Here is a 20482-nt window from a genome sequence, read left to right as displayed (position 1 = left end):
AGGCACAGTGGTAGGCACTGAGATGACCAAAGGGACAATCTGCTTTTTCTGAGCTCACACTTCATGGCTTCAGCCTTAATCTGGGTCTGCAGACTCAAGTTCCATGAGCAAGCAGCAGACCCTTCCAGCGGGAGCTGGGTTCTTTCCTCTAGATCAGGTGCTGCTTTGTCTGGCTTTTCCTCAGCTTTTCTCTCCAGCCTCTAGAGCCAGTCATGCAGCAAGTAACTGCAATCCAGGTCCACACCCTGTCTTCCCTGGAGGCTTCACAGTCATGCTAAAGAACATCCCATCCTCACAGCTCCCGAGCCCACAGCAGCTGAAACATGTTTCCTTTCCTTTTGTGTTTTTCTCCTTAGTCACTGGTCACTATGTCTATATTTTTCTATTTTCCTCCTATGTGTACACATGGATAAATGCCATAGGTTAAGCTGAGGCACTGTTCCTCAGACTGGCTACTTTGTTTTGTGAAAGAGGAGCTCCTTGCTAGCCAGGAGCTTGCCAAACAGGCTACATCAACTAGCTAATGAAACCTAGGAATTCTGTTCCCATCGGTATTATACGTATGTTCCATCATGCCCAGCTTTTTAATGTGTGTGCTGGGGTCAAACTCAGATGTTCCTCTTCATGCAGAGAAGCAATTCATGAACTGAGCTGACCTCCTAATTCCCATTCCTGTCTTTTGACATGGCCCATTCCTGGACCCTGACTCCTAGATTCATTTCACACACTAGCTCTTAACTGCCTCAAATCTGCAAAGGATTCTAGATGTTTTAATATATTTCAATTTTAACTCCATCTAAGGTCTTTCAAGAGGCTCATCCATGTAGCTAAGAAAGTTATGTTTAAAGTTTACATATTTTGGGGTTGGCAGGCAAAAGTGCCAATTATCAAGACTGACAACTTGAGTTTGAGTCCTCAGATTCACACAGTAGGAGGAAAGAACTCACTTCCATGGCATCCTCTTACTTCCATGTGTAAACCATGGCACACACCCCTCCAATCAACTCACCAACCTACTAACTAACCTACTAACCAACCAACCAATAATACATGTAGCAAAATTTGATTCTTCATGTGCAATAATTACATGCATTTACAGGTCACAGGGTGATATTTTGACACATGCATACAAACCACAATAAGCAAGCCAATCTGAGTAATTAGCATATCCACTGCCTCAATCGATAATCATTACAAGGTTGCTTAACTTGGAGCTGTTTGCTCACAGCTCTGCCCGGGTGATATCCAGGGACGGTTCACATTGTCATGACTTGGAGGCTATGGTGGGTACTAGCTAACAAGATCTATTAAGTAACATTGCGTAGGATGACTCCCAACCACAGAATGAGTTAAAGGGTACCCAGTGCTGGGACTGACAAGCCCTGATCGAGCCTGTTCCTGCCATCTCAGCATCTCACACAGCCACAGCCTTCAAGTTGGATGACTTGGTTCTCTAACTGAAGCACAGGGGGTAGGGTGGGAGAAGCCATCTCTATTGCCTTTGGGAGAGTGACCATAACTGGTACAAGGTTTAAACTATGGAAGCAGGCCATGCAGGGCAAGTCCCAGTATGTGTAGATATGTAAAAGGTATTCAAACCTTTTCTACCTTGCCTCCTCCCTGAAAAATAATAGTGTCCACATCGTCAAATTTGCAAAGACCTGAAAACGAGCTCCCATGTGTGCTTTCAGCTTTCAGCTGCTTCTGTGTGCCACCCTAATGCTCTGCATGTCTCTACTAAGAGCTGATGCAGTCACTACATCAACTGTGACTACTAATTTGGAAATGTCAGGACACAAGGATATGTGTGCCTTGGTTACTATTGTGTACACGTACCATATTTGTAGGCATCAGTAATAAAAATAATACACGAATGCACGAACATAGGTCTTAAATGATACTGTGCGCCATTCCCACCAAATGTCTGATTTTTAAAGGCGCCTTTAAGCAGCCTTATTGAGCTATGATTGATGGGAATAAAGAGGGTACATTTAAAATGTCCAGTTCACAGTTCAATGGGCAGTGGCAGTCCACACCAGTGAAACCAATTCAAGGGAATGGATTCTTCCGTTTGGCTCAAATGTTTCCTCAGGTCACCTTGCAAACCATAAAGAACTGGGGAAAGATGGAGTCCACAGATTTAGATGGTAAACCTGGCTCTAAGCTTTATTCTTCTCATCTCTGAAATGGAATGTAAAAGATGCTTGTGAAATGGCCACCTAACCAAATGGAGTCTGAGCATGGCTGCTCTTGTCTGCCTTGCCCTGTTCCAGCTCCCCTAAGGTTGGTTCCCACATCTCCTGGTGAGATGCTTTGCGCCCTTCCAGGGTGCCATGGGGCTAACTGTGCTTGGGGCTCAGGCTTCTAACTACTTGGACCATTTCATCTCCCTTTACACACAGATAAGAAAACCAATGCAAAGATAAAGTCTATATCAGAGCTGTTTTTTCCCTTTATGCTCAGAAGATGGCTCAGCTGTTAAAGTTTGTACCTCCTAAGCATGTTGGGTAGAGTTAGGTCCTCCCATATGAAAATAGTGGATCTGGTACACAAGATGGTAATCCCAGTATTTGGAAGGCAGAGAGAGGAAGAGGTCTGAGGCTTCCTGGCAAGCCAGTCTAGCCATGATGAGCTCCAGACCAATGAGAGACCCAGCCTCAAAGGGGGGGTGTCAGTATTCTTGAATGCTGTCCTTTGATCACCACATGCATGTGTACACATGTGTGATCACACCTGCACATACAAAAACATGCATACACACACAGCACATGCACTAGAAAAGAAATATTTTTTTTCTCTAATTTCTTTCATGGCTTAGGGTAAATTTCAAAGAGGCTCTCCATTTGGTTGGTCTGTGAGTTTTCATTGTGGGACATTTTGCTTTATTATTTTTTTGTAGTTTGCTATACATAGATTACTGTAACTGTATTTGTGAGGAAAACACGGAAGAGCAATGACTCTGCACAATGCTTTACTACATGTCAGTGACTATTTCCCTTTTCATTTTATGTCCCTGTGCACAGAGAATTTGAATCAAGCTGTGATCACAGTCTCGATAGAATTTGGCATTCTGTTTCCGTCCCTTAGATTCTACCACAAACATTTTTCTCTTTCTGTGACACAGCCTTCACAATTATCATTTTTAGGGGACGTGTAATGTGTACATGTGGTGGAGCAAAAAAAAAAAAAAACAAAATCTCTGCACCATTGCTTTCTGTTGACAGCAGAGGCTGGATCTGAGGGGCTCTGTCGAAGACAGGCCTTTTATAATTCACTGTCAACATAAGCTGAGCGCCGGGGACCATGCCGAAGCGGAGCGGCTTTGTGCCTTTGGCTTTGATCTGGCTCTGGATATTTCCTGAGGATGGGATTGCTGAGTAGAGGGTATAGTTACAGGCACAGTTCCCTCTCCATCTTCCAGATCTTCTGGGTCCCTTCTTAAAACAAGCTGTGGGAAGCCACCTCTGAAGGCTGGTGGTAATGAGGTAAGATTCCAGCCACTGTTTCCTTCCATTCTCCTAATAACAGAGATCACTGATTCAGCCTCTGTGTGGGGCAGAGAAGGAGCAGCTGTGTGGGAAGTGAGGCACGCAGGAGTCCCCTAGGCGTGGGCTTCCCTTTGTTGAGAACAGCTGTGGTGTCCTGATCTTCTGTTCTTACTGCACTTCATAATGGCCACATTTGTCTCATTTCAGAACCCTGGGTTTCCTTGGCACCTCAGCTATGCTGCACCCCCTAATCTAAAATGCCTTTCTCCCTGGTACTTCTCATCTTTCAGCTTTGAGCCAAGACTTTTACTTAGGTCAGTATCATGTCTCCACAGCCTATGTCAAAAGGACAAATCAATATATTCTTTGAATTGTTTCCTTTTTTCCATCTCCTTTCTTTTCTTTCTCCTCCCTCCCTTCCTCCCTCCCTCCCTCCCTTCTTCCCTCCCTTCCTTCCTTCCTTCCTCTGTTCCTTCTCCCCCACCTTTTAATTTTCTGTCTCCTTTCCCACAACCAGACTCCAAACTCCCTACGTATAGAGTCTTTCTGATTGGTTGTTGTCAGAACTTTTTGGCACATGTCCAATCCCATCCCAGACCCTAACGTATTTATTAAGCAGTAAGTAGATGAGTGCAAAATTATCAGTTAAAAATGATAACTAAAATATTATTGAAGAAACAATATTAGTTAATATTCTAGACCACAGCTTGATAAACTGGAGTCAAAAGCAGGTGACTGGATGAGAGGTCTTCTAGGGTATCTATTATCTCTGTACCTTTGAGAAATGGGTGGACTTCTAATAATATTATATATAACCGCCCCCCCCGTGTGTGTGTGTGTGTGTGTGTGTGTGTGTGTGTGTGTGTGAATCTTTAGACAGGCTTTCCCTATGTAGTTGTGGATTGGCTGGAACTCATTATGTAGACCAAGCTAGCCTTGAATTCACAGGGCCTGTTTCTGCCTCTCAGGTTCTAAGGTTAAAAATGTACACCATCGTGCCTGACTTTACCTTAGGTTTTGAGACTGGGTCTCATTAAACCTTGAGGTATACTTGGTTTGACTGACTGGCCACCAAGCCCCAGGGATCCTCCTGTCTCTGCCTACCCAGTGTTGGGAATACAGCTATATGCTACCATGCCCAACTCTTTTACATGGGTCTAGGAATTGAACTCAGGGTCCTCACATGCTAATGAATTAGATATATTCTTATCTAACAGCCCTGAAGCTTTTACTCATCAGAAAAATTTTCTTTCTAAAAATAGTCATCAGAAAACTCTCCTTTCTAAATATAGTCATCAGAATAATCTCCTTTCTAAAAATCCTCCACTTAGAAAAATCAAATCTAGTCTGAATTTCTGCTTGAACAATCAGCTTTGTCCCATTTCATCTTAATTTGTGATTTGTAAAAAAGAAAAACAAAGTTCCTTTACTGCTGGCTGGAAAAAACAGCTAAGCTTTATAATTTAGTATTAGACTATGAAAAGAGAAAACAGCAGCTCTCAGTTAGAAATGCAGAGACTGAGTTCACACTGGGCAGCAGCCAAGTGAAACACACACACCATCTACAGATGTGCTATCACCTGGGCTGCAATTCCCTTGTAGACACAAATAACCATAACAGCTTCTGGATTACAGGTATACCATCATTAGATTATGTAGCCCATAGTCAGATAACCCTGGCTTTACATCCTGTTGAGTTCTGTTATTTGTGCTTGACTTTTGAATCCACTGTTCAATGTGCAGGTAGGTACTTCTATCACTAAAATATTCTCTTCCAGGTTTCCCTCTTCCTGCAGGTAACCATGGCTCAGGCTCAACTCTTTAGAAAGCCACCCTCTCTACAGTGAAAGCGTGATTTCACAAGCCAGAGGGCCTGGTCTGAACCCAGCTGTTCACCATTTCAGGAAGGCCAGGTCAGCCTGCTTATATTATTAAGTGATGGTTTTCAAGTTTGCTCCCAGTAAAGTGTGCTCAAGGACCTGAACATGAGCATCACATTTGGGCAGCATGTGTTTATCTATCCCAGGACTGACCAATAAAAGCCACCCATGCATGGTCTCTTGCTATTTTTCCATCTACTAAGTAGAACCAAAAGATCAGAAGACTCAGGAAGATAGAACCAAAATGTAACGAGCCTGGGTATCAGCATCTTCTTACAGATGAGCATCTACTTTGAGCTTTTTATGTGAATGAATGAGAATTAAATTTGCATGTGTCAAGACAGTGTAGTGGCAGGTAGCATAATACCAACACATTAATTATGCAAGTTGGAGGACTGGATTCTTCCTTGGGGATAATAACAGGGATGAGCCAATAACCTGATGAGCCAACAGGTGTGAAGCATCATGCTAAGAGCTAGCACTAAACCTTCAATATATGTTGACCATCATCATCACCATCACTAGTCATCTTTTAAAGACTGATTTTTATCTTATGTATATGAATGTTTATCCAAATGTATGTATGTGCAGCACATGAGTTGTGCTCAAGAAAGACAGAAGCGAGCATCAGATATCCTGAACCTAGAGTTACAGTCAGTTGTGAGTGTCTAAAAGGTCCTAGACACTTTTCTGCAAGAACAACAAATGCTCTCAATCGCCCTCTCTCCAGATCCACTACTATTCATCTTTTAGATGAATACTAACTATCTTCAAGAGAAGAGCAGGGACCAGCCAGCCCATTGCCCTGCACAGCCACCCCCTTACCTCTTTACTTCTTGTACATAATCAGCATTTCTGTCGAAGAGGTGGGTCACAGAATCTTTGATGGCCTCATGCTTGAAAGTAGAGGCTGTTCCAAAGACGGTCACATTGGGGATGGTAGAACACAGCTGAGCCACAGCTTGACCCTGGAAATAACACACAGTAATCGCATTGCACTTGAACATCAGCATTCTGAGAGAAGTATTAAATAACATGGGTCAAGAGCATGGCAGAAAACATTCCACTTAGAGACACAGTAAATCTTAATTATTTAATAGCTAGTCTTGCTGGACGGAAAGTAGAATTTCTCAACTTTGGTACAGTTGACATTTTTTAAAGCTTGGATTTATGTTTTTTCAGTTAAGGGTACAGGATATTTATCAGCATCCTTGGCCTCTACCTTCTTGGGCTAATGAACATCTCCAGATCAACTGTGACAGCCAAATATGTGTTCAGACATTGCACCATTCTATCCTGAAGGACAAAACCTTACCTTATCTGGCAACAACTTGTGTGAGGGAAAAGTCAACAGGAGCCAGAGAACCTTAGCTCTAAACTATTATTTAAACATGCTGAGCTAAATCTCAGCAGCAATTCTACCTGCTCCACAGCAATCTTGGAGAATGTCTTAGTTTGGCTCTAAGAAGCAAATTCTGAGCAAACACTTGAATATAACTGTTTTATTTGTAAGACAATTTTAGACAATAACAGGATTAAGACCCAAACATGGAGTCAGCAAATGTCACATCTTATAAGTGCATGGCTTGTAAGACCAAGGACCTGCGCTTATCCCTCCACAAATTATATACAGTCAAAGGGGTGGGGGCAAAGCTAAGAAAGAAAAGCAAAAAGTTGGTCATGGTGGAGCATGTTTGTAACCTTAGTTCTGGGTAGGTAGAGACAGGAGAATGTATAGAGTTGCTGGGCAGCCATCCTAGCCAACTGAACATGTTCCAGGCCAATGAGAGACAATGTTTCAAAAGAAATGTGGATGGCAAACTGAGGAACAACATGGAAGACTCTTCTGAGGACTTTTCACAGTGGTCCACATGTGCATGTGAGCATACACACACACACACACACACACAAGTATAAACATATTCCCCTTACACACAAAAAGACCCAAAAGAAAACCATATGATTTAACTCAATGGCTCAGTTCAATAGTATACTGCACTTTTGAGAAACAAAATCCCTCAAAGAAAGAGCTGACCTTGCATGTGTTATCAAAGTATTACCTGCTATGGACACCCAGAGCTCAGTCTCTGACACCTCCATGATAAAAAGCAACCCAACCAATTTCTATCTAGTACTGACAGGGAACTCCTTCTGTAAGAGTAACTCTTGACGTATCTAGTGTGTCCTCATGAGTAAAATGTGTTCCATGGCTAGACTGTGTTCCAACAGCAAGCCACAATCAGCATGTTGTGTGTGGAGCAGATATGGCTGAACAACAGTGTCCCATAGGGAGGGGTTAAATGAGGTATTATACCAGACTGGGACAAAATGTAATTATGACTAGATACTCAATCTTAATCATCTATTCTCCCTTGGAGACTTATTATATCCGGGGCTAAAGATGGCCAGTCAAATAAAAAGGTCAACATGGACTTTAAATGGCAAATAGTCTAGAGAGGGGATTATAAATGCAGCTAAGAGGTGGGTGATTTGTGCCTTCTCTACAAATATGGTCAACATTTATGACATTGAACAAAATTATGTGAGCATGTGCATCTGGAAACTTTCTAGTCAAAACCAATTTGCTGGTAATTAAGCTGTATATATATGTAATATATAATATATCATACATCATATAATATATAACATGGCTCTCCAGCATCCCGTTTACCATTTAAAGGGGGGAGATTTTTTTCTCCCACTTCTCTGCCACTGCCATTTCTGCCTATTATCTTATTTTCATGTCCTCATGTTGGTGGGACACTTGGGTTGGCAGGTCAATTTACTGAAAGATTAACTCAGCACCTTTCCCAATTAAGGCAAGATGGAGAGATTCGTAGAATGTCAGAGTTGGAATACCACCCCATGTGTCCTCCCCCAACACTGTCTTACAGGTGAGAGAAAGGTCCAGGCCTCTCAGTTTTTCAGAGGCATGGCTGGGACTCAAACCAAAGCCTTCCCAACTTCGGTCATTTCCATTTTGTTATTCTAGACTGTCAACTTATTTTGACACAGCTAAGCAACTTTAGCTTGCTGTCTAAAATAGATATGGCATGATCCTTGGGAGGTCAACATTTCAGAACATGGAAATCAACATAGGACGCTACACAGGGCACAATTCTCTATGCTAAGTATGGTTTGGGTATTTATTTAATGTTTTATCCCAGATTTCATAGGACAATGAGGGCTCTGTCTTCTGAATGAGCATAAATAGCATCAGCCATCAACTACTGTGACTCCTCCAAGTTCACTGACCTCATGTCAGTCTTGGTTACATCCCTGAGGTGATATGACTTGAGTACACACCCTGACAGTAATGGAAGAGGTTATAATTAATATCCTTGCCGCCCCTTCTTTCCTCTGTCTTTGGGCAAATGTAACATTTATTCATTCAACTATTCCCCCAATGCCCAATTGCTTAGTTCAGTGCTATTGACATGTGTCTCCATGTGATGGATTCCCCCAGACAACACATCAAGTTCATCTGACCCAAAACACCAGTCTAGACCACTGTGAGAATGGACTGATTGTGAAATCAGTTTGTGAGGAATGCTCCAAGACTGACGTGTTGCACTGGTGCCTCTCATGATAGAAGCTGCTTTTCTCACACTTTGTAACTCCTTGCAAATCAAGGTGTGATTCCTTCCTTAGCTTATGAGGGGGATTTCTGCTCCAGGCTGCCCTTACTGCCCTGCAGATAGCTACCCACAGTCTCTGTGTCTTCATGTCATCTTCCTTCTACACGGGTTTCTTATGTACAAAATTTTCTTCTTCTGAGGATGCCACTACCTTGGATTAGAGACCTTTGTAAGAATCACACTTTAGTTTGATGGCTACTTCTTTAAAAATCCTGCTATAATTTGAACTTAAAAATCTGGCAAAGGTGTGGGTGTTCAAGGCTTATGTCCCAGGCTGCAGTGTGGTTCAGAGAAGGTATCACCTCGAGGGTGGAGCTTTTGGGGACTTTTCATGACCTTGACAGTAATGGTTTCCTTGGAAGGGGATGTTGTGAGATTCCATATCTCTTGCTTCATGGCTAATTATGGTATGGGCAGCATTAGTCTACCATGTGCTCCCACCATGATACTCTAACTCAAAATAGTCCTAAAACAGCAGAGTCATAACAGGTGATGATGGTTGTACAGAGATCTGTTGTTGACTGAAATCAATATATAGGCATGACTCTATGCCATGTGACATGAGTATTATAAATAAAAATCAAGTGTATATGACATGTATAGACAAAACTACATAGAATACTGTATAGTTCTATATTAATAATAAATATACTTGTATAGTAAGTGCTATATACATAAACACATATGCATATAATTAATACATAATATGGAACATTTAGGGGCTTGAGAGATGGTTTAGCAGGTAAGGGTGCATGTTGGCCTCCTCCTCCTCCTTGGGCACTCTCATGCACATGCACAGACAGACAGACAGGCAAACTGGCAGACACACACACACACACACACACACACACACACACACACACTCAATCTTAAAATCTTAAAAAGGAATATTTAACAATAATCCACATTCTTTCAATAATTTTTGTACTGTGTAGGTATGAATATGGTATAACATATTATTATGTAAGTAAAACTGGTCGGGAAGCAGAACTTTAGCTGTTTGTAGCCGTTTAGCATCCCATCAGCTCACTGGGATGATTAGAGACCTCATATGATCTCAATGATTTTCTTAACAGTAAATACCGCTCTGTGTGCTGTAGTTAAGCATTTCTCCTCACAGTTATAGGAAATCTGTCCTCTGCTTTCTCTCGCTCCCCAGGTAATGCAAGATCAGCAGCTCATTCATTCTTCCATTCCCCAGCTAGCCTAGGAATCGCAGGGACTCAATAAACATTTGTGGGGACTGGAATGACTTCTCCATAAGAAGGATTTTGCAATTCACCTGCAGACCCACGGCATTAAGTGAACAACACAATCCTTGTTCTTGGCAGCAGCAAACAAACGGAGTTATGCACATGCCTGCTTTAATTGACTCTCCTTCCCTTAGGAACAGGAACATTCTGCTCCAAGCACCTCTGTCCTTCTCTATGGATAACAATGCAACAGAAATGGCAGCTGTGCTTCCTTTTGTCCCTCCATGAGCCAGACACTAAAGGCTTTGTTAAATCCTTAAACCTCTCTAAAGCAATTCCCCCCCCCCCATTTAAACCTCAAAATGGGCATTCAGAGTGATGGGAACTTGCCCCAAAGTTATGGGGCCCATGAATGAGAAAGCCAGACTCTAAGGTCAACCACTCTCCTGTTAGTTTTTCCTTCTGTCCATCTGATCATGTAAGCTGATGACCCAGGACCTGACCTTTTAGCAGTTCAGTCTTTTGGCAACACGGTAAGATGCTGTTATCTACAGTGTTTGACTGCATCCATGATTATCCTCAGATGCATGCAGCCCTTGCTTGAGTTACCAATTAGATACCCATAGCTTGGCCTCAATTGCAAAGGTTTCACTGGTCTGCGCCTCAGGGTGAACAGGTTTCTAGCTCCATTTCTGCCATTCCATTGCCACAAGGTTACTGGAGCCTCCCACCATGCCCCATAACAGAGAGAACTGGAAATCCAGGGACAATCGTAAGGAAGCATCTCAGGTCTCTGAGACTTTGAATAACAAACACAAAGGGAATGCAAGGCAAGATCCTGCTGCAGAAAAGCCAGGAGCAGCAAGCAAGTGGTTAGAGGAGGGGAAGGATTAGCCTTTGGCATGGTCCACACTGAGTGCTGAATAAGCAGCCGCCTTCAGCTATAGTTTTGGAGATGGGAAGAAGTTCAGTGAGATTCTGAAAAGTGAGCATTGAAGCCACGATCTCATCAGAGCACTGAGACTCAGGACCAGCACTGGAGACTCAACTGTACCAGAAACATGAATGGGTAGCTCACGAGAGACCCTGTAATGCAGATGACATCAACCTTCCTAGTCTTGTTTCTCACCATGGAGTTCACTAGAACTCTGACTTTGATCCTAGGGAAAAATACCGTAGGTTACCCTGTCTCTCACCACAAGATCTTTGGCTATACAGTTACTACCACTTGGAATCTTCTTCCCCATCATTTAATCAGGATGATTCCACATTATTCTTTACAGTTCAGCACCCCAGGTCTTTAACCCATGTCATTGAATCCTGCAGATACACCTGTAATGGTTCCTAAATTGCAAAGCAGAGTTATACCTGGCCCCTCTTGGATTATGTATTTTAATGGAGGAAAGAGTTGAGTTAATGTATCATTAAAAGTCCAGTGACATTCCTAAACCAGTTCTAGGAAAAGTCACGGTTCAAGACCCAATGCTGTGCTATGCTTTTGTACATACTCAGAGAATAAGAGCTGTGCATTGAGGAGGAATGCGTGTACATTGACAGAGACTAGATAGAAGAAAAAAGGACACCCCTCCCACATTTAATATGGTTCTTAATTAAATGTGTCATGTGACTGGGGGCAGGTTAATCTCTTGGCATCACAGTTTCACTGCTTTAAAAATGGGAATTAAGGAGGTTAAAGAGATGGCTCAGCACTTAGGAGAGCAGTGTGTGTATCACAAGGACTGGAGGTTGGTACTCAGCACCCAAATAGCAAGCCCGTTGTTCAAGACATTCCTGCAAGCCCGATTCTATAAGGGGTGGAGACGGGAATTACTGGAGATAACTAGCTTTTGTCCTGTCCAAGAAAACATGGCGCAGGTTCAGTGAGAGAGCACACATCAGAGGAGCAAGTGAAGACTAATAGAGAATAGTTACCTGATACCTCCTTCTGGCCTGTGCACAGGCACAGATGTAGACATACACAAACATAGACACACAGTAATGAACCCACTGATCAATTTTAAAGTGGATGGCTTTTAAGGTTCAGTTTCAGATTTTTACTCACACTAATTTATTCTTTAATAGAATCCCAGAAAGTCTATCTGAAGATGTTTCTTTGAGACAGTGAGGGCCAAACTAGACCTGAGGGCACAAGTTATCCACCCCAGCTACTTGAGAAGTGGGGGCAAGGAGACTGCAAGTTCAAGGCCCGCCTGGGATACAGAATGAGTTCAAGGCCAAGCATGCTGGCTGCCTGGAGTCCAGTGCCTGAAACCATTGAAAAGCAAAGCAAAAAGAGAAAATGGGAAAGGAAGTTTCTATTGGCATCATAACCACTTCTGAGTTTGCTTCAAAAATAGACTTCAGCTTAGCTCCTCTAAAGGTTGTTTTCCCTTTTAAACAGCTTATGGAAACCACAGGCCATTAATGTGGTCAGAGAGTGGGAAAATAAACTTAGCATAATGAACCTGTGTGTGCACCGAGAAAATGCGCAGAGGAAATGGAGAGGAAGGATTTATTCCAAAGAATCATAGGCTGGTGTTTTCTCTTTTCACCAATGCACAGAAGCACATAGACTTGCAAAGGTATTGTGGACTGCATCACAAAGCCAGGGCCTCTGGACATTTACACTATCCCTAAGCCTTTCTTGTATGACAATATAAACTCTCCTGTTGGGACTTCACAATTGATGTCCTTTAACTGCTCAACAATTCAGTCCATTCCATTCTGGGAAGGACATGGCATTCAAATCACACCTTGGGGACCACTCTCTGTGACCCACCACCTAAAGCAGCAAGGTGTATTCTATGGGTCCACCCAGTGATCTCTAAGGACTCGTCAGTTTTTTTTTCCTTTGTTCTGTTCTTGCAAAGCTGTTGACCTAAACATGGTGCTAATTGTAACAGGCAGGTATTGAAAATTTCAATGCCAAGAAGTACATGGTCAAGGTAGAGAAGATGGAAAACAAGTCAAGAATGTGGGACGATGCTTTTTTAACCACTTAGGCTATGAGTTTGGGTTTATTGTGGTTGCTCTTCTTGGAGTGTATTAGCCATTATCATCTTCATCAGAGCAGTGTGGCTAAAATAGACCTTCAGGATTAAGTCTGCTCACATTCCTTTGTAGAAGGAGAGGACCTGGAGTATTGCCATGTAATTCTTATCTGGATGCATATGGTCCTATTAAGTGGCAGAGAATATAGAAGTTGGAACTGGTGGGGGTGTATCTTATTTGAACTGTATCTTAGTTTGGGTCACTACTGCCATGATGAAACCCAATGACCAAGAACAAGTTGGGGAGGAAAGGGTTTGTTTTAGTTGAGTTGTGCCTCCACATCCATAAATCCATCACTGAAAGAAGTGAGGGCAGGAACTTAAACAGGGTGAGGACCTGGATGCAGGAGCTGATGCAGAGACCATGCAGGGGAGTCACTTGCTTGCTCCCAATGACTTGCTCAGCCTGCTTTCTTATAGAACCCAGGGCCACAAGCCCAGGGATGGCACCACTCATAAGGTCTAGGCCCTCTCCCATTTACCACTAATTAAGAAAATGCCCTACAGGCTTGCCAATAGCTCTGTCTTACGGATGCACTTTCTCAACTGAGGTTCCCTCCTCTCTGATAACATCACCTTCATCAAGTTGGTATAAGCTAGCCAGCAACAGAGCTATGGGGGAAGCCATCACCCAGCATAAAGTGGGGCTTTCCAGTAGTGTTTTAGAACCACTGGCAATCCTGTGAGCGAGCCAGATAAACTCATTGGCTCACCAAGGGAGACTTGAATGTGTCACCAGGTCCCTATTTGTGTGAGTAGGCGTTTGCTTACACCTTCTAGAATTTATACAACAGGGCCTCCTTCCTTTTATTTCCCCCATCCCCGAAAGCAGAAGACACATTGTTGGGGTTTTGTTGTTGTTGTTGTTTGTTTGTTTTATTTTCGTTTTCAGAGGTTTGGTAGATGCTGTTAGCCTTCCACCCTTTCTCTTTTACTAGTTGTATGAACGAGTACATCTCGAAACTAGTATCATCCACTCTCCTCTTTAGAGGCCTCTTAAAACGCAGATTCCCAGGCTCCATACAGACCTTCAGTAGGCCTGTACAGATGGGGAGATGCGAGTTTAACAAGTCTTCCTGAGGAGTCAGATGCACATCACTCTGGATGCAGGTAATCCTAAGTAGGTGACATCCACTCTACAGGGCGGAGGTAAGAAGTCCACCCAACAGAACCGAATGTCAGGATTCTATTCAAATCCCAAATAGATCTTGGTTCTTAGTATATCCTTTCTATGTTCCCCCGGGATTCTGACATGCAGCGGTGCTGGGACCCAGTGCTTCACGATGGTTTCCCGTTTCTAATGTGTTCCATTACGGCCCTGTCACGCTCCATTTCTTCTTTGCCTAAGTGAGGTTGACATCACAGCCTCAAACAGGCCCAGTGTGTGGGATCCTGTCAGTCAAGACAAACTAATGTAGGCTCCTGTGACTCAGATACAGAAAGAGGAAATAAGTCCTTAGCAGCAAGAGCAGGGTCTGAAGCTCTCAACCCTTTGGGGGTGCCTGACTCTGAGCTACTCGGGTTGGAGCCACTGAATTTCCCAAGAGTTCTGACTCATCAGCTAATTGCAAATATAACTTCCTGTAACTATTTTCTCTGAATTTCTCCCTTCTGAATAGGGGCCTTGTAAGCCTCAGGAAGGGGAGTGGAGGAAGCCTATGCTTTTCTTTAGCCAGAGTGCTTTGAGCTCCTCCCCCAAGCACTAGGTTAAAGGGTAAGGTGGGGAAGCTCTCAGCCCTCTGTGTGCCATCCAGGCTTCTAGGTGCTCTATGACGTCAATTCTCTCCCTCTTCAGGAAGCATTCCGCTGTACACACACCAACTACCCATCCTCATGGGGATGAAAGAAGTGAAGCAGAAAGAACTCAGGGAACCACCACACCAGGTCTCAGAGCTACAGCCACAGGCAGGATCTGAACCACCTTTGTCTTCTTTGTCTGCCTAGGCTGCTATGAGATAGCAGTGGGTATGTGAGCTACAGTAGGCTACAATGAGTGGGGAGACAGAGAGACAGAGACTCTTAACAGGCTAGTTATTTTTCATCAAGCATTGTGACGGAAGCTTGCTGCCATCTCATCTTCCGCTGAACCTGTCCTTGGTCCCCACTATGAACAGGGGCTCAGAGAAGACGAGGGCACAGCCTCAAGGTAGTTATGCCAAGACTAGAACCAGGTTTAGAAGTGTAACTGGAAGTGGTGGGATTCACCCCATGCCCCTGTAGTGCCAAGGGCAAGCTCTTGGTTCTTTGCTATTGACCTTCAGTGAAACTAAAAGGGGACAATGAAGAGGTAGGTGGCTTGGCAAGATGAAGCTCCCACTCTTTGGACTGAAAGGGTCCAAGGGGAGGAGACAAGAGATGTAAGAGGGAGGGTACCTATGATCAAACTACCATATATACTTGTATGGTTATATCAATGCAAAATTCATGATTTGTTCGATGAATATATATTCATAATTATAATAGGGACTATCACAGCTCAGTTGCTAGAATACTTTCCTAGAATGCATAAAAGCTTAAGTACACCCCCCCAGCACTGCTTAAAACTAGAATTGTGGCACAGGCCTTTAATTCTATTACTGAAAGGGTAGGGGCAGAAAAGTCAGGAGTTTAAGATGATTAAACTTGGCTCACTAGCTAGCTTCAGGCCAGCCTGGGCTACATATGACTCTGTGTCAGAGAGAGAGAGAGAGAGAGAGAGAGAGAGAGAGAGAGAGAGAGAGAAGGAAGGGCTGGATGCATGTGTGGATTCAGGCCTTTAATTCCAACACTTGGAAGTCAGAAGCAGACAGGTCTCTGTGAGATTACAGGCCAGCCTAGTCTACAAAGCAAATTTCAGGCCAGTCAGGGATACCATAGTGAGAACCTTTCTCAAAAAGAAAATATATTATGATAAGTTTTGAAAAAGAAGGAAGGGAGAGAGGGTCAGAAACCCCTACTCCTGGCTGGGGAGCTTTTGACAGTTGATGGTTTCTTGGGGTTGGAGAGTCAGGATTTTTTCTTTTTAAGTCACCTGGTAGGTTGACCATAGTCTAGTGGGAAGCCCCACACTTGAGAGTTTATGGGCAAGACAATTAGACTCAGTGAGTTAAATTAAAAATTAGAAAGGAGCTGGATATAATCAAAATATAGTGTATGCGTGCATGTATGAAATTCTCAGAATTGATGAAAATATTGCAATTTTTTTTAAAGATGAAGTTTCAGGCTCCAATCCCTGGGTTATTCCTGGACTCTCAGTCCCTGGCTGATTCCTGGACTCTCATTGGCTGGTTGAACATAGGTAGGTGGAGCCTAGCTGAGCCTCAGAGCTCCTCAGATCAGGGATGATGATGCCTACCCATAGGGTCTAATGTGGTTCGAAGGAGGTAACTTCTTTTATGCTATGATTTACACAGGCTCATACCAGAGCAGGTGTCTCACAATGTGTCCTTATTAGTCGCTTTTTTGTGTCTGAGACAAAAACTCTTAACAAAGCAGCTTGAAGAAGGGTAGATTTATTTTACAGCTTACTCTCTGAGACTACAGTCCTACATGGTAAAGGAGGCATAGTAGCTGGAACAGGCTTGTTTGTAGCAGCAGCTTTCCCATGATGCTAGACCAGGACATGGAAACAACACTGAACATATGTCCATGACCTGTTATTCACAAGCCTGTTTCCAGCAACCCACCTCCAGCAGCTATGTGCTCCATCCCAAATGTTTCACAACCTCCTGGAACAGGGTCATTGGGGACCAAGGGTTCAATGCATAAGCTGGTGGGATTACTTTTCATGTTCAAACCACAGTCACTGGCTTTTGGCTCCCTCCCCCCCTATTGCTTTCTCAAACCACTGCTTCTGGGATGCTTCCCACAATTCCCTGGGAGAGTTAGTATCTTGTGCTCTGTCAGCACGCCCACTACAGCCTTAGACTCTGCTCTTCTACCCATCCCCACTCATTCATTGGTCTTCCGCCATCCTATTATTTTTAAAGTTTTGCTCTTTTGTGACTTACCCTGTAGTTCAGGCTGACCTGGAGCTCACAGCAATCCTCCTGCCTTAGCCTCAGTGTTCTCAAATGTACATTTGAGAAAGTGCTGACTACTCCAGAGGTGAGAAACATGCTCACCGCATCAGGGGAGTTTGCTCAGCATGGTGAGTACCCAGACCAGGAGCTCAGTGAATTCTAGGCTTTTTATTCTTATCCAAAGCATGATTTCACTCTTTGCAATAATCTTGGGTCCAGTTATTCCAGGTTAAATGGCCTTTTCTAAGGCACGCTGGGACCTACAATTGTCAATTGTAGGGCAATTAGCTGGGTTGGAAGGGTTCCATTTCTGACTATTGTCAATCTGAAACAACATCCTCCTAGCATTTTCTGTGAATTGGAAAGATAGCCCCAAACCCACATAGGTGAGAGTCTGGGCAACTGAAGTGAGGATATTTTCTTGTCTTGATGAAGTCGGTGTCCTTGTGCAGCATATAGCCTGCCCAACTGAATGTGCTAGCCCTACTAACCTGCTCTTGTAGGAATCACACCAAGTCTTGTGTCTCCTGTGAGCAATACTCTCCAGGTCATAGAGGTGACGCACAGACACAGGAACATTCATCGCTCACAGATTGCCTTTTTGCCTCAAGTTGGACTGCAGTAATCTTGTAGCTAGACTAATGCCAAGGAGCAGCCAGCCCACCAGATGGCAAAGTCCCCTTGCAGGACTCTAAATCACAGAGAGTCAGAGCCCTTGCAGGCTGGCTGCCTTCCATCTGGTGCACCTGGACCGATTTCTGGGATGGCTGCATTTGCATAGTGGGGTTGCCAGGTTCCTGATTGTAGCCAAATGACAATTTGTATCGGGTTGTAGCTATGGTTTTTATAAATGCACCTCTTTCAACCCAAACCAAACTGAATTACAGTCCAGCAAGGTGACCAAGCACACCATATAACTTATGGTTGAAATGGGAAAGTGGGAAACGCTATTGTTAATTTTCCTTGATCCATAGATATGAACTACAAGTGTCTTGGTAAATTGGGTCGTACTGTCAGGCTGCTGTTGAGCCAAGAAAAAGAACTTAGAAGGGTGGACAATCGGGAAGAGCCTCAGTAAGACTTGGAGTCTGATCTTTGGATCCTATTGCTCATTATTTGAAGGACTTGAACTGGTTACTGTGAACGGAGGATTATATTCATACCCCAGACAATCATGCCAACAAGCTAAACACAGAGGTACTGAACCTTCGAGGAAACATATGCTTATCTCTCTTACTTGGAGCTCCAATCTACACAGAGTCTCCTCCCTAAGCACAGGTGTTTGTGAACCAACTTGCCATGGTGCCTGGCAGAGATTACGTGCTCTTCCTTGGGATGTCTTACAACTCAACAACCTACCTTCCGACCTGCTTTAAATGTCTGCACTTGCTGAAGGCATCTCATTCACCAGAGTGGTTGACTCCAGCTGGAGACCAACACTGGTTTCAACACCTTCTGATGTGATGTAGCATTTCATCTGACAACTCCTACCCTGGCCATGAACTTTTCCAGCTCAGACTGGTGCTCTGATCCTGCCAGCCTTCACAGATCAGTCATCGGGATTCTTTACTGTGGCTTCAAATCCTGAAGCTGAGGTGCTGAATGGGGCAGGTCAGGGCCTGTCACTGTTGGAGGTGACATCTGAGGCTCCCAGATCAGACTAGTTCACCGGCTAGTACTGTAGGAAACTGATGTGCAGTGGATCAGAATCCAGATAAGGTTTCCCACTGGGGTGCTTAGACATAAGCCACTTCATCTTTCTGTGCCTTCATCTTCAGACTGGCTCTTTGCAGGGCAAAAAGTTTCCCAGCAGCTCTTTGTCCTGCTGCTTAAGTTTAAGGAGAAACTTTCAAAGTGAACTGAAATTCTTTGAGGATTCATCAGGAGGATAATTATTTCATTCTTCATGTTGTTTACTAAGCCATCTTCATTAATTAAACAATGGCATCCTTGATATGTCCTTAGTCACCTCTCTCTCAAGAGCAGTGGGTTTCAACCTTCCTAATGCTATGAACCTTTAATATAGTTCATCCTGTTGTGGTGACCCAACTGAAAAATTATTTTCATTGCTACTTCATGTGTAATTTTACGACTGTAATGAATAATAATGTAAATATCTCTGTTTTCCAATGGTCTTAGGTAATTCCTGTGAGAAGTTTATTCAGTCCTCAAAGGGGTTGTGATCCACAGGTTGCGATGCTCTGGTCTAGAGTCCTAGCATAGTATTAGCAAATAGAAGCTATTCACAAAACTTAGAACAGATGAATCAATTGATGTTTTGGGTTTTTTTTCCCTTCTTTGCCATCTCTGTAAGGCTACATTGTTCCTGTCTCTGTCTCCTTAGCATCTCACAATGTTTTGTTCAGTGCGTGTTTTATTCAGTAAATAGTTATGTGTGATACACATGTCAGTGGCTCATGCACTGGTCATCAACTTTCTGCTGCAGGAATTTTTAGGACCACTGAATAGCTTGTTCTGGGGACAGAGCACCTCCAGAAATACTTTATCATATTTACTAGCCACCACGGCGAATCACACAAGCAGCCAGAGCACATGTGTGTGGTCATGGTACCCTCTTCAAGGTCACTATAGGTGGAAAGGAGAGAGTCCTTCCCGAGTCTCAACACACCAATCAATATTGACATGAAAATTTCATCTCATCCTATCTGTTTGAGACGAGTTTGCATCAGACATTTGGGTTTGTCCCTCCACTGAAGTCCAAGAAGCACAGGCTGGAAGACATGGGTCTTAAAAATGCTCTTGGGTCATTCAGTTCGACCTCTGGCCTATGGAGAAAGTGCTTCGCGACTCAGCATCCTCCCATAACAGATCCAGAATGAGAACATATCCAACAAGATAGGAGCTGATGGCCTCTCGCAGTAGTGAGTGCTTTGCTGAGGTGACCGTACTATCTCAGAGGGTCTTATTTGTGGTGATCGATAGACAGCCTCACCATAAATTGTGCTGCCAGGAAGGATGGCCCCCAAAGCCACAGGCATGTTTGTACTGTACCCTCTCCATTAGGTTTGTTTGTACTGTATCTTCTCTGTTACTCTTATGGTTCCAACATCAATCCTGTATCCTGGGTCTTCTGTTTCCTGGCCAGAGCTTGCTTACCCCTGTACCTCTTTCCATGGACTCACGTCCAGTAAATAATGGCCTGAAAGGTGATAACTCTCTTCAACGAGGCACAACGGACGATCGGCAGTAGTAGATATTTTTGTGTTCACAG

General features: G+C 43.6%; 1 protein-coding gene across 1 annotated transcript in view; it reads right to left on the bottom strand.

The window, feature by feature from the left end:
- VAT1L (vesicle amine transport 1 like) overlaps positions 1-20482 on the bottom strand; it is a 152792-nt gene that overhangs the window by 77801 nt on the left and 54509 nt on the right. Inside the window, exon 4 of the mRNA XM_080936675.1 lies at positions 6194-6336. Within this exon, the coding sequence (XP_080792801.1) occupies positions 6194-6336 (143 nt within the window). The remainder of the gene's footprint in view (positions 1-6193; positions 6337-20482) is intronic.

This window comes from Micromys minutus (assembly GCF_963924665.1).
Source record: "Micromys minutus genome assembly, chromosome: 24".
NCBI classification, from domain to species: domain Eukaryota; kingdom Metazoa; phylum Chordata; class Mammalia; order Rodentia; family Muridae; genus Micromys; species Micromys minutus.
Note: the sequence above shows the minus strand (reverse complement) of the source record. Positions and strands in the feature narration are given on the sequence as shown.